Here is a 14,311-nt window from a genome sequence, read left to right as displayed (position 1 = left end):
TGGTGAGGCTATCAAGAAGCTAGTTTGATTACATAGGCTATCTCAACACTTTACATTATTTGCAAATTTTAAGTGTGTACATATGTAAAAGAAAAGTTTTTTTGCAATAACGCAGAACACACAGATAACCCATGTGACCACACAATCTTCTCGGTACCCTCACCCTCTCTCTCACTGTTTGTGACACTTAGTTTTGTATCTTGTTTCAAATCTGAGTGTAAACTTGTTGGGACTGGGACCATGACTTCCTCTGCATTGGTATATCATTTAACACCATGGAGTCCCGATTCCATGAGCCTTTGGGTACTATTGAAATACAAATAGTAATAATAGGAAATAATCTTTTACTGGTACTGACAACTACCTAGATGGAATCTATATCTTATTTTTGGCTTCTGGTAAAGGTTCTAGGAGAGCAATTTATTGATGAAGACCAGATTGCTACTGAAAAAAATTACATTTTTTTGTGTATGGAACAATTCTATATTCTTGTGTTGTATTTGAGTAGCTCACTTTGGCTGCCAAACCCAACTAAAGCATAGAATTTTACAGAACCCAGTTTGCTGGCTTAATTTTATTGAATGGGAAAGCAAAGTTTGTACAATTCAACTTAATCACCTGAATTCAAGTATACAGCTGAACATCAGCATTTGCTGTTCTTTAACTGAAGTTGAGAGCAGAGATAGAGTGTACTTGCATGGCTCAGTGTTTTCTTCTTTCTTTTTCTTTGCTCTGCTTAAATATCTTCGTCACTGACTTTCTCTGCTCATTCTCTAGCTCTTCTAGTGGCAGCAAGAATGCATGATTTCCGACGTACTGTTAAAGAGGTTATCAGAGTGGTCAAGGTTTGTGAGTCTACGTTAAGGAAAAGGTCAGTGGAGTTTTATTGTTCTAATCTTTTACTTAAGATACTGAAGAGTAGTAAGTTCTTGTGTGTGCATGTGCGTGCGGCCAGGTGAGAGAGAAATGGATTATTTTTCTTTTTAGAAATTCCAGGAACTATGAAAGTAAAAACTTGGTTTGCTGGTCAACTTTAAGTAACATTTCTTAGTATTTACATAGCATTTTCTAATTCCGGGTCCTCAAAGTGCTTTACAAAGGTGGGTGAGAAGCATTATCCCCATTTTGCGACTGGGAAAATTGAGGCAGAGTTAAATGACTTGCGCAACATCACACAAGATTTAAGTGGTGGAAATGTCAGCAAGGTTCTTAACTGTGCAGGTGGAGTAAATGCTTGATCTGCAAAGCTGCGAATGGTGTGGGTTTACTGCATTAACCCAGTATTTAGTCCCTAGTGTATCTTGTATTTTTGTAACTGATAACACACCACTTTACAAAATTTGTAAAATTTTCTGTAGAGTCATGCGCTTTTAGTAGTACAGTGATGATGATAAAATAGAGCTATGGCCTGAACATAATAAAAATCAAGCTTGTAAAACAAGATGACAATTTAATGTAAGGTCCCAAGTGCTTGTGACCAGAACCTGAACATGGAAATTTCCCATGTACCTTTTTGTCTTTTAATTTTGAAGACACTATTCTTTAAAAGTATTTTTGGATTCTTCATATCAAGGTAAAGAATTGGAAATCAAAATACTAAAAGAAGGACATACACTAAAGAAGACCTAGTAATTGCTTGCATTTTTCATTAATGAGTAAACAAAAAATGAGTACAACTGGAAGATTGCTAGAGAGTTCTAACTTTTTTCCCATGAATTCAGTAAAAAGTAACCAAATTGTGAAATATTCTCCCATTCTTCTTCGAGTAGTGTACCTATGAGTGCTCCATGTTTGGATATGCCTGTGCCTGTGAGCTCTTGATTGGAGATTCTCGTCAGCAGCATCTGTGGGTCCGTGCCTGTGTCCTGGATGCCCACGTGCTCTGACACATGGGTAGATAAAGAGGGGCAGATCCACTGCCACTCCAGTTCGTTCTGAACCGCCTGGGGCTTGAGATGGAGCGTCTCAGTGTCCGCTTGTGTTAGCCACGTGGCTGGCTACTCATCTTACTTACATTTTATTTTTTCTTAGTATTTTCTTTATTTGTGTTTGTTTGCAGTTAATTTAGCACAGTCAGTGCTTTTGGGGGGGCATGTCTTCCTCCCCCCCACCTTTTTTTTTGTCACCTACTTTGGGCCTTCTTGGACCTTGATCCGTAGCCTTGAGTATGGGTTATGCCCAAGACCTCAGACTCCAAACCCTGTCAGACCTCCCACGTTCCCACCAAATGTAAGATCTCCTTAGGATTTAAAAGCAGACCTGGGAAATTGAGAAAGGACAGAATTAAACCCCTGTATATTGGAGTGGCCTCCTGCCTTCGATTCTTTGATAAGCAAAGATTCTGGGGGCCTTATGGGACTGTCAAAACCTTAAAAGAGGAAAAGACCCAACCTCCCAGAATGGGACAAGAACAGGGGAAAGTCATCCCTGCAGCTTGGATCTCAGGCAACCTCATGTCCTGGTAAGGATGCTGCCGATGCTCCTGTTCCTTCCGGTACCAACTGTGGCACCGACCAAGAAGTTGCACACTGAGAAATCCTCCAAAGTGGTGCTGTCTTTGACATCGGACTCAGTGCCTTCGAAGCATAGAGACTAGAACCAAGCCAAGAGCCTCTCTACAGTTCAGAGTAGCCAATTACCAAGCCCTTATAGCAAAGTATGACTTCACAAACTATTTACATCTTTTATTGATTACCTGCCTCAGGATTAGAAGGCGCAATTTCAGGCCCTTATTACAGAAGTCAGACAGTTGCCAAAGCATCTCTTCAACCATTGCTCGATGCCACCAACAAGGCCACACATGCCGTGGCTACAGATGGGAATCCTCTTTCCCTAGCTAGATGATTGGCACCTGAAAGGACATTCGTTCCTCAAGATTCAGACTGCAAACATGAAAGCCCTATCTCTATTTCATTCACTGAGTCTCCGCTTAACATGGAAAAGTCTACCCTCTCACCCATTGAATATATAGACTTCATCGAGGCCGCTCTGGATTCCTTCACTGTCAGAACCTATTTACCCAGGGACATATTTGTCACCATGTCCAACCTTGTTATAAAAATGTAATAAGAGTCCACAAACCACAGCAAATACTTGCCTACAACTTTCTGGTCACATGGCATCTTGTACATTTGTGACACCCAATGTATAAGACTACATTCTCTGTGTCTGGTTTCAGAGTAGCAGCCGTGTTAGTCTATTCGCAAAAAGAAAAGGAGTACTTGTGGCACCTTAGAGACTAACAAATTTATTTGAGCATAAGCTTTCGTGAGCTACATCTCACTTCATCGGATGCATTCAGTGGAAAATACAGTGGGGAGATTTATATTCATAGAGAACATGAAACAATGGGTGTTACCATACACACTGTAAGGAGAGTGATCACTTAAGGTGAGCTATTACCAGCAGGCGGGGGGAGGGGGGGGGAACCTTTTGTAGTGATAATCAAGGTGGGCTATTTCCAGCAGTTGACAAGAACGTCAGAGGAACAGGTGGGGGTGGGGATAAACATGGGGAAATAGTTTTACTTTGTGTAATGACCCATCCACTCCCAGTCTCTATTCAAACCTAAGTTAATTGTATCCAGTTTGCAAATTAATTCCAATTCAGCAGTCTGTTTTTGAAGTTTTTTTGTTGAAGAATTGCCACTTTTAGGTCTGTAATCGAGTGACCAGAGAGATTGAAGTGTTCTCCGACTGGTTTTTGAATGCTATAATTCTCTGTGTCTCTGAGCCTAGTTCAAAACAGTCTGCATCCCCAACACAGTCTATCCAAATGGGTTTCTGTACCCCAGTGGGCCTCAGAGTCTCTCCTTGTCCTTTCATGATTGAGAAGGACCTGGAGTGGTGATGGGTTCTCTTCCCCCTCCCCCCGCAATATTACCCTCAAGTCAGAACATGCAGGCGCAGACTTGCAGACACTGCTGTTGAAAATCTCCAAGCAAGAGCACAGGGCGGTGTGTGCATCCTGACGTGGAGTACCCGTCAGGGGATACATCTTGAAGAACCCCAGTTAGTGTACAAGTTAAGTAACCTCTCCTTTTTTTTTTCTTTCAGTAGGTAAATTTGTCTATCTCCAATATTACCAAAATTTTGTTACATTTTGTCTTCGGAGGAAATTTTTTACCCAGTGATCAGCAATAGAGCATCTAGGTGCAACTAATTAATTAGATATTAAGTACTAGTTTCACTTTTCAGTTGTGAAAAATAGTTGTGGTACAATTCCTAATCTTCAAAATGGGAATGATGATATTTCCGTAACTTACAGGGTTGTTATGAGGATAAATTCATTGTTTGTGAGATGCTTGTATGCTATGATGATGGGGATATATTAATACTAACATCACTTTTCTGTCTGGTCAATGGGCATGTTCTTTAATACACATTTTATAATTCATGATTTCTGCGCTTTATAATATACTTTTAAGATGATATATTTAAGTGTTAATTTTTATTAAGAGTAATAATAAGCATAGCAAATTGCAGTTGGAAGTAAATTTAATGTTGACCAGTTTAAGTGAAGAAGTCTTGTTGTAAAATTCATGCTTTGAAATGTTTACTCAAGTCATACACATCAGCTAAAATGACAGCGTTATTTACTTTGACAAGGTAAATGTGACAGCTGAATATTTTCAGGGAGCTATAATTACAACTGTATTTATCATGAATCTATAAAACTTGATTGATGTTTTTGAAATAAGAGCACATTATATGGTATTTAGCTAAGGCAAATAAAAAATCCCTTTGAATAAGTGTTTCTGTAGCCAAGGTTTTTTTTGTTCCTTTCAAGAATTAGAATCTTGAAATATCATTAAATGGAAGTGTCTGAATTAATAAGTACTTGCTTCACATGCTTAAATATCTTTCTCATATGAAGTAGAGTTTTATTTATTTTTAATTATTACTGTTTCTGTGCTGTATTGTATTAAGAACTGTTATCGCTTTGTGTAGATGGGAATGGGACTAGTTGTAGGTACTAATAGACAATGTTAAAATATCATCTATACTGCTGAGTACTTTTCCCTGAAAATTCTGAAACCAAACTACAAATTGTAGTCAAAGTTATTAAAAATAATAATAGTATTTCTGAGCCTCCTGATTGTGCCTTACTATTTGAGTTATTCTTCCAATTTGTTAAACTGCTGCTGAAGGGTGGATTTGCTCCTGGATTATGCCAGTGTCTGAGGCAGAAAATGTGCCTTGAAGGGGTTGGATCAGGACAATGTGCTCTCAACTCCGTCACTGCGGTTGGTGTTACATGGTCATAACAGTGGGCAGTGCGGTTTGGGGAGATGGTGTGGTCAAGGCACCTGGGCGAGATGCCCATTCAGTGTAAATCATGGCAGTTTTCTACCTATGGAGCCACTGCTATAGGTTATAGGTGTCCTCCTTCCCTGGGAGATAAATCCTAATCCTCTGTAGCATAACTGCCTCTGACAGTGCAGGCTGGGTCAGTTTACCCTCTTCTCTGGGGACTGGGGTGTATTGGGCCCTACTTATTAGCCTTAGGGCCAATTAATCTGCCAATGCTATTTATCAGAACAGTAGTTCTCAGCAGAAGGCTCACAGATGTGTGACATTAATGGGTATTAAGTAATTCAGATTCTCCTTGCAGAATTGTTCATCTGATCATAAAAAGAAACCCATTTTGCAAGGTAAAAGCAACAAAACATAATGGTGACACAACAGAGCCTGTCACTTGCATTTAAAATAAGAGATCTTAATTACTTTCAACTTGTATGTTTGGTTTAAAACCATTTTCTTTTTCTTTTGGCAGGGCTTCAGTAAATAACCTTAACAATCACTTCACAAGGCCTTGTAGCTTTGTAATTTGAGGCACAGAATTCAAAAGTACAACTCATCCTAATTGTTGAAACAAAATGTATTAAATATTTATAAATGCACTGAAAATTCTATCTGTTTCATCTCCAGTCTAATTGGAATAATATTGATTTATATATTACTTCATAGGTTCAAGGCACTGTACAAATATTAACTAGTCAATTTTTTATTTTCTCTATCAGTTTTGATGATACAAAAGAATTGGCTTTTAAATTCCTCAATATTTTTATTTGTTTATCCCTTACATTTATATCTTTAGATAATGTACCTGTCTCCACTATCTCCTTTTTTCTTCAGTCAATATTTTCCCCCTTGTTTATCCATTTATTCACCTGTTGCATATTGCTAAATGCTAACTTGTAATCTCTTTGGAGCAGCGACACAATGTTAGTCCAGGATCTAGTACAACAGGGCCCTGATCCCTGTTTGAAGATCTGAGGCAGTTTTTTCAATGGAAATAAATACATCTTATTTTTAAACTTCAGTACAGTAGTGAAATGTCACTTAGAGGAAAGTGGAACGTTACACCAGAATTGTTTCAAAGCATTTGCAGTGTATGGATGGCAGTTGGTTAGAGAGAACCTCTCTACTTACAGCAAAATTTTTCTGTTGACCAACCCCCTCTCCCCACACTCCCCTCTCCCCCCCCCCCAAAAAAAACAAAAACAAAAACAAATCCCAAGCCATCATTACCAAAAGCTTCTGCTGTTATAGATCTGGGTGAAATCATTGGAAGAAAAAATTGATAAATTGGTCCATATGCTTACACTATGGACTCTGAAAGTTTCTTCAACCCAAGGCTGCATGGGTAACTTTTTGGAAAAGAAGTAGTCCATACATAGCGTGTATAAATCTGTGTTGACTGCAGCTGCCCCTATTTTCAGTGCAACAGTGTGTAGCTCGTATAGACTTCAGGTCCAAGCATGCAGCATTCCATCTTGATCTGAATGTCTTCTGCCACCAGAGGTAGAGAGGTGAGCAGTTTGATATGCAGGAGTAATACCAGGATGTGAGAGGACCAGAGATGCCTGCATAGCTAGGGAGGTGGTCACAAGGTTAGAAGTTCCATAATGTTGAATGCTGTACTAAGGTTAAGAATATTGAGGGAGAAGATATTAAGTCTATTAAGATCAAGGAGAATGAGGGAGAAGGCAATGACTCCATTGAGAAGTGTGTGTTTGTGCTGTGGGCAGAGCGAAACCCACACTAAAATTGTGTGAAAGGTAATTGGAGAGATGAATTTCTCAAGCATTTTGAGAAAGGGAAGGTTAAGGGAGGTACAATCGTATGTCAGAATCAATTGAGGTTCTTTCAAGAAGATGTCGTGTGGAAAGGTGACTTAGAAAACTGGGAGAGATATCGGAAGAAGAGGAGTTGTTGATAGTGGTGGTAGTCCACATCCTTCTCCTGCATCATTAGCTATAGAGAGTCACCAACAACTGCTTTGCTGAATTAAGAAGTCGAATTCGAAAATACTTAATGCCCCACCAAATGTGTATGCAAATAATTTCAAAGTGGTTTATAAGTGGATGAATCACTTCTAAAAAATCTTCTCAATCCTCTGGACTAACTTCCAGCTTGGCTGTCCTTCCCGTGCCATGCAGTACCTTAGTAGTTGGGTTGTCTGTTTCGGTTTTCATGGGAAAAAGTTACCATTTTCTGTGGGTCCAATTTCATGTGTAACATTTCATTTAAACCTACTTCCTACAAAACTAGTAACAAATTACCAGTACATTTCAATTTCTCACTTACTTACTTACACAGCATAAAAAAAACAACCTATGTCATCAAGTCTCAAAGTCTGTGTCTGCAGCCTTGGGTTTGCACTAAGGTGCTAAAAATAGCCATGTGTAGATGGGCTCTGAAACCCAGCCTCCTCCCTGTGCTTCAGAGCTGGAATGTCTGCATGGCTATTTTTAGCACCATAGCGCAAGCCCAAGTCTGTAGACACAGGGTCGTCTTTGTTTTTTTGTTTTGTTTTTGCAGTGTAGACGTACCTATAGAGTTTAAGGCTAGAGAGGACCACTAGATGATCTAGTCTGACCTCCTGTATATCATGGGCCACTGAACACCCCCACCCACCACCCTGGCCAATCCTCACCAAACCCCAAGTATTTCATCTTTCTGGAGATTAAGGGTGTCACAAATATAAAGAGAAGGGTAAACCCCTTTAAAATCCCTCCTGGCCAGAGGCAAAATCCTGTCACCTGTAAAGGGTTAAGAAGCTAAAGGTAACCTCGCTGGCACCTGACCAAAATGACCAATGAAGAGACAAGATACTTTCAAAAGCTGGGAGGAGGGAGAGAAACAAAGGGTCTGGGTCTGTCTATATGCTGCTTTTGCTTGGGATAGAACAGGAATGGAGTCTTAGAACTTTTAGTAAGTAATCTAGCTACGTATGCGCTGCTGTGTAAACATGCCCTAAACTATGGTGTGCCATAGGCAGAGAACAGACGGAATCAAGGTGCACTGATGCCCAAAGCCTCTGTAATGCCAGGGAAATTATTTTAGTGAGATATACCTAGATGCTTTCTTACGCCACCAGCCGTACAACACTACTTGTTTACTGTCTTTGATATCTTCTGTACAATAATTACAATTTATGAATACTGTCTTGGCCCTGATGCTGCAAACAGTTCCCTAAGTGCTTGACTTTCTGCATCTGAGTAGCTCCCTTAATGTAAGGTTAGGCTGTATTTCTATTCTTTTCATGGAAATCATATAGCGTATTCAAAGGGCAACCATTAAATTTCATAAGTGTATTTTAATTTCCAATATTAACAATGCAATCAATGTAATAAGATTTCAGGATTGTCACTCTGAAGTCTAGAATGTCTGTTGAGTCAGTGTGAAGTGATGGAAACAGCTGCAAGCATGGCTGAGAGCTCTTTCTGTTTAGAATGTCACCAGGTTCAGTCATCGCTGGGGTTTGCAGTCTGTCTAATTTTTAAGTTCTGAGACACTCTGATTTTATGAAATACACTTTTGCGGTAGCATGGCTTTCAGCTACTAGTGTTTTATAAAGTGCTCGAAACATTTCAGTTCTTGAAGTAACAAATTCCTTTTTTTTAAAAAAAAAGTTTGTTGGGACTTTTACATTGAAATTCCAAGAATCCAAAGGATAATTTGTGACGTCAATGGGATTACCACGTGTATTAAGTTAAGCACCAGTGTAAGTGTTTGCAGGGCTTTAAAGTTTACGATTAACAATTACATAAGTGTTAGAGCTTATAAGTATAAGCACATGTACAGGCATATACCTTTTCAAGGTGCTAATTTTTTAATACTTACTAATGATATATTCACAAATATATATTTTAAAAAATATATGCTCATCATAGTCTCAAGCCTGTGAAATATTAGACCATTGTCTTTAATAATAATAAAATATAGTATATTAGTTTATTACATAAGTAGTAGCGTGTAAAGTGTGTAACCATTTCTCTGATATCTGTATTCAGTGCCTCTACAAAGTGGGGTGTATGTATGATATTGATGCATATATTGTGTGTGTATTTAAAAAAAGGATGATAATGTAAAAATAGACTGATTTATTTAGCAAACACCTTGTAATCATGTCTACCCAATCTATTGTATCACCTCTGTGCCAACTTGAAGTCTGAACCTGCCTCATGCTACTGAATACAATACTATGGGTCAACAATTCTGAAGGAAGCTCAGACAATAAATGATGGGGCACATATATTAATATTCTGAGACTTTACTAAAAGGCAAATCAGTTGACTAACTCTTCAGATTCTACAGATAGCCTCTCAAGTCAATCTGTTGCTCAAAATGTTAGTAATGATATTTCAACTTACAATTAATATTATATGGATGTGAAAAAATATTATTTAGAATTTTGAATTACTGTGTTAAATAATTCTTTGTAAAAAGAGATAATACAAATAGTAATTAAGCATCTCTGTATACCACGTAACTTACAATGCAGTTTTCCTTTGGTATCTGATATAATATTCTGAACTCTGATTTGCATCCGATGAAGTGAGCTGTAGCTCACGAAAGCTTATGCTCAAATAAATTGGTTAGTCTCTAAGGTGCCCCAAGTACTCCTTTTCTTTTTGCGAATACAGACTAACACTGCTGTTACTCTGAAATCTGATTCCTATGTAACTCTTTCTCTTTTTGTTTGTTATGCACTAAAATACCCTTTAAAACATTTTAAAAAGACAAGTTGTAATAGACAACATAAAATAAAATGTTAAAAGTACATATCCTGTGTATGCATCTTTAAAATTTCCCTCCAGAACCACAACACTTTGTTCTTCTTTCCAAAGCTCCACCATTGCTACTCCAATGTGCCTTTCTTCCATGCTGTTCGCTCCCCAGAATTGGAGTCAGGCTTTTGTGTATGTATAGGCAGTCAGTCAGTTGGTCGTGTATTAGTACTGGAAATGTTTAAAAAAATGTTTCTGGCCCTCTTCAGTCCTTGATGGCAGCTTCAACTGATCCCCCCTCCTCTTTGGGGAATAGGTGGGAGGAGTCTCATGGCCTTTCCTACCTTGTACATTCTATCCCTCTCAGATTTTGCATTTCCTGGAACTCTCAAAAGTGTTTGTAGTCTGTACTTTAAAAGCCCTTGAAAATTTGGTTTTCAGTGAGTGAACAGAAAAACTGAATTGCTAAGTGAGCAGCACTTGGGCATCCCCATCCTTCCTAGCTGTAGGTAGGGCTAAGAAATCCCCTGTGGAAGGTGTGCATAGGTGAAAAAATTTCAGTGCCCATAGCTGCGTGATGGCTGCCTTGGTTTCCTTCAGACTTGCCTTGTTTTTTATACTCCAGTAAGATCCACAAACCAAACCAAGTCTCAATAAAATTCCGCTGTTGTTGAGCTGTGTGCAACATTTCTGAACTGAACACAGAGGGAAAGTATATTTTTGTACATATGTGGATTGAACAAAAACAGCGGAACAGATTTTACTGTATCTTTTCCGGGGGGATAAAAGTATATGTGGGGGATGCCTGTTGGCACAGACCAAACTCTGGACAATTTTGGCCCCAAAGGAATTTGTTTTGAGATGGTTTGTCCTAAATCATTTAAAAAAAAAAGGGGGGGGGGTTGTGTTATATTGGAAGTTGCATTTCAGCCTTAACTCTAGTGGTTGCTACTGCTTCTGCTACAAATAGAAAATAGTTGTCTGCCAAATTTCAGTTTTTAATGCCTTTTTTAACTTGGTGTCAAGACAAATAATATCTTAATTTGTACATCTACTTATTTTCCCTTTACACATAGCTTAAAACTGGCCACTCTGATCTAATTTTTCTTTTGATGAAAAGTGAAAACAAAATGAAAGTGAGATATAGTTTTATGTAGAATTTCATCTAGGAAGTAAATTTTATTATGACAATTTCATACACCCTTGAAATTTAACATGCAACAGTTAAGGTTGCATCAGTATTTCGTAACTGCAAAACTAATGTTGTCACGTGTTTTGCAGTATGGACTACAGTGTTTAGCAATTTGTGAACTTGATGGCTTATCTCAAACACTGACCAATTTGGTGAAAGGCTGATATCTTGTACATAATTTAAACAATGTATAATGGTGAGATATTTCAAGCAGGTAGTTAAGGAAAGTAGTTACACTACTTTTTAGCTATATATAAATAAGTATGTGCACATGCAAGTGTGTGATATATAATATCTCCCTCTCTTTCTCACTACACATTCTCTGAAGACCTGATGCTGCAAGTTCCATACAGGTGCAGGGTGCACCCATGTGGAACTGCTTGCAAGATTGGGCCTCAGGTAGCAACCGAATTTGGGGCAGGAACCAGGTGTATTTGTGTTTTGCACAGTACTTTGTTCAGTGGGGTCTGGTCCTGATTGTGGCGTCTGGACACTAATATAATAAGTATTTAGTATATGAATTTATGAACACTGTTCAGGCTGTGATAGAAAGGGTCATGTATAAGTGTTAACTACAAGAGGATGGCTGATCTTGTGGTTAAGGCACTGGACTAAGACTTGGGAGGTATGGGATCCGTTTCTGTGCTGCCTATCTGTGGCCTTGGGCAAGGCATTTAATCTCTCTGTGCCTCAGTTCCTATCTGTCAAATGGGGGTAATAATACTTTCTTTTTACCACCCTTTGCTTCTTTCCTACTTAGATTGTTAGCTCTTTGGCACAGGGACTGTCTCATGTTCTTTGTACAGTGCCTAGAACAATGGGGTTATGGGGGCTACAAGTAATATAAATAAGAATAATGCATAGAGGCATTGTGGTCTAGTGCTCTGTGTCCTTTGGCAAACCACTTAGCTAGAGCTGTCTGGAAAAATGGAATTACCATCCCGTGAAACATTTTCAGGTTTTGGAAGAATGTTCATCCCAGTTCAGGACAAAAAATGAAAAGCTGGACATTTTTCTTTGAACAAATTCTGAAAAATTCTATTTCAGGAGAACTGAAACAATATTTTTTGGCTTCCTGGCTGCCCATGTGGAAGGCACTTGTGAGTGGGAGAAAATGAAACTGACAAGAGCCTTCCTGGTTATCAGCTGGGGAGCTATCATTTTGCGTTCCCAAAGTAAATGTTTCCTAAAGGAACATCAAATTTCTTTGGCCAAATTTGAAATTTTCCAATGGAGAATTTCAATCTTGTGAAAAGGGCATTTTTGGCCTCCCCAAAATCATTCCACCAGCTCTACACTTTACTGCTCTGTCTCATTTTCTCCATCTGCAGAAAGTAGAGTAGTACTTAACCACCAAATGTTGAGACTGGTGGATGAAAATGCAACAAATTGGTCCTACGTAATTTCTTTTCTTTTGAAAGATTTCAGAGAGATTCTATATTCTTAACATAGTAACTTTTAAAATGGAACCACTGAACAAGTGCTAATTATATTATTACTATTTACTGTATATATTTACAAGTATTCATGTGTGTCATTTATTCAATGAACAAATGACCCCTTTTCTCCATTGCAGTCCATTGTCTTCTGTTTGGGAAGATGGGTTGTTTCAAAACTGTTGAAATTATATTATTTGTAGACCTGCTTTGTGTAAATTAACAGTAATGTTAATATACTAAGAATCATTTTAAGCTTATTCCTGTGCTATAATGATAAATACATATTTTAGTTTGGAAATTTGGTGAATTTTTATTAGGATTAATAACCCTGATTTAAGTCAGCCAGAAAGTAGGCATTTATTTCTCCATGTGGTTTTTCCAGTTTATCACCTAGAGTGATTGTGCTGTTCCAGTCCAGAGCAATAGTCCCTCTAATTTTTTACGTTCATGTGCAGAATGAATTTTGTTACGTGCATCAATATGGAGGTGATATATGGTGGGGGTGGGGCCGAGGGGTTTGGAGTGTGGGAGGGGGCTCAGGGTTAGGGTGCGGGGTGCGTGAGGGCTCTGTCTGAGAGTGCGGGCTCTGGGGTGGGGCTGGGGATGAGGGGTTCGGGGTGTGGGAGGGGGCTCAGGGCTGAGGGTTAGGGCATGGGGGGGTAAGGGCTCCAGCTAGGGTTGAAGGCTCTGGGGTGGGGCTGGGGATGAAGGGTTCGGGGTGTGGGAGGGTGCTCAGAGCTGGGACAGAGGGTTGGGGTGTGGGGGATGCAGGCTCTGGGGTGGGGCAATAGATATGGGGCTTGGTGTGCAGACTGTCTCAAAGCTGTGGCAGGGAGAGAGGATTCTCCCCAGCCCTCTCTTGCTGCAGCAGTCCGGGGCCAGGGAAGAGGTGCCTCTCCCCGCCGGAGCTGGGGGAGAGGCGCCTCTCCCCACCTGCATGGCCCTTGATAGCCTGCTGCGCAGCCACAGAGCTTAGAGGGAACTTAGGTCCAGAATCTCTCCTTGACAAAAACTTACTGTTTCTTACATACTGTATCTAATCAAAAGGCAGTTTTGTCATGTATATGAATATTTATTTAGGAACAGATGAGACCATCAAAATCATTTTGATTTTTGTGTAGCCTAGTGGATAGGGCATGGATTGGGACTTAGTAGACCTGGGTTCTAGTCCCAGTTCTGCCACTGATCTGCTGGGTAACTTGGGGCAAGTTATTTCACCTTCCTGTGCCTCAGTTTTATTATCTGTAGAATGGGGATAATTATATTTATCTCCTTTGAAAAGTGCTGTATAAGAGCTGGGTGGTATTATTTTTTTTATTATTTTATTTATTTATTTTATGATCTATTTATTTGTTTGAGCCACAGTCTCTTGGGATGACACGCTTAATCTTTAATTTAGCAGTTTGTCAACTTTTGTAAAACTGCTTGTTTAAAAAAGAATGTTCTAAAAGATACCACAATAAAATATTGTGATTTTAATTTTATGTATATATGTTAGGCTTACAGAATTTGAAGATACACCAACGAGTCAGCTAACTATAGATGAATTTATGAAGATTGACTTGGAAGAGGAGTGCGATCCTCCTTCATTTACTGCTGGTCAAAGAAAATTAAAGATACAGGAGGTGAATTCTATCAATACTTTGTATTTGGAGCTGCTTG

At 39.1% G+C, this 14,311-nt stretch overlaps 1 protein-coding gene across 3 annotated transcripts in view; it reads left to right on the top strand.

The window, feature by feature from the left end:
• BRF1 (BRF1 general transcription factor IIIB subunit) overlaps positions 1 to 14,311 on the top strand; it is a 231,604-nt gene that overhangs the window by 107,115 nt on the left and 110,178 nt on the right. For all 3 annotated transcript variants that reach the window (XM_048853602.2, XM_048853604.2, XM_048853603.2), the window contains 2 exons: positions 778 to 871; positions 14,148 to 14,274. In XM_048853602.2, the coding sequence (XP_048709559.1) occupies positions 778 to 871; positions 14,148 to 14,274 (221 nt within the window). The remainder of the gene's footprint in view (positions 1 to 777; positions 872 to 14,147; positions 14,275 to 14,311) is intronic.

This window comes from Caretta caretta, chromosome 6 (assembly GCF_965140235.1).
Source record: "Caretta caretta isolate rCarCar2 chromosome 6, rCarCar1.hap1, whole genome shotgun sequence".
Lineage (NCBI taxonomy): Eukaryota > Metazoa > Chordata > Testudines > Cheloniidae > Caretta > Caretta caretta.
This window is presented reverse-complemented; position numbering and strand designations above follow the sequence as displayed.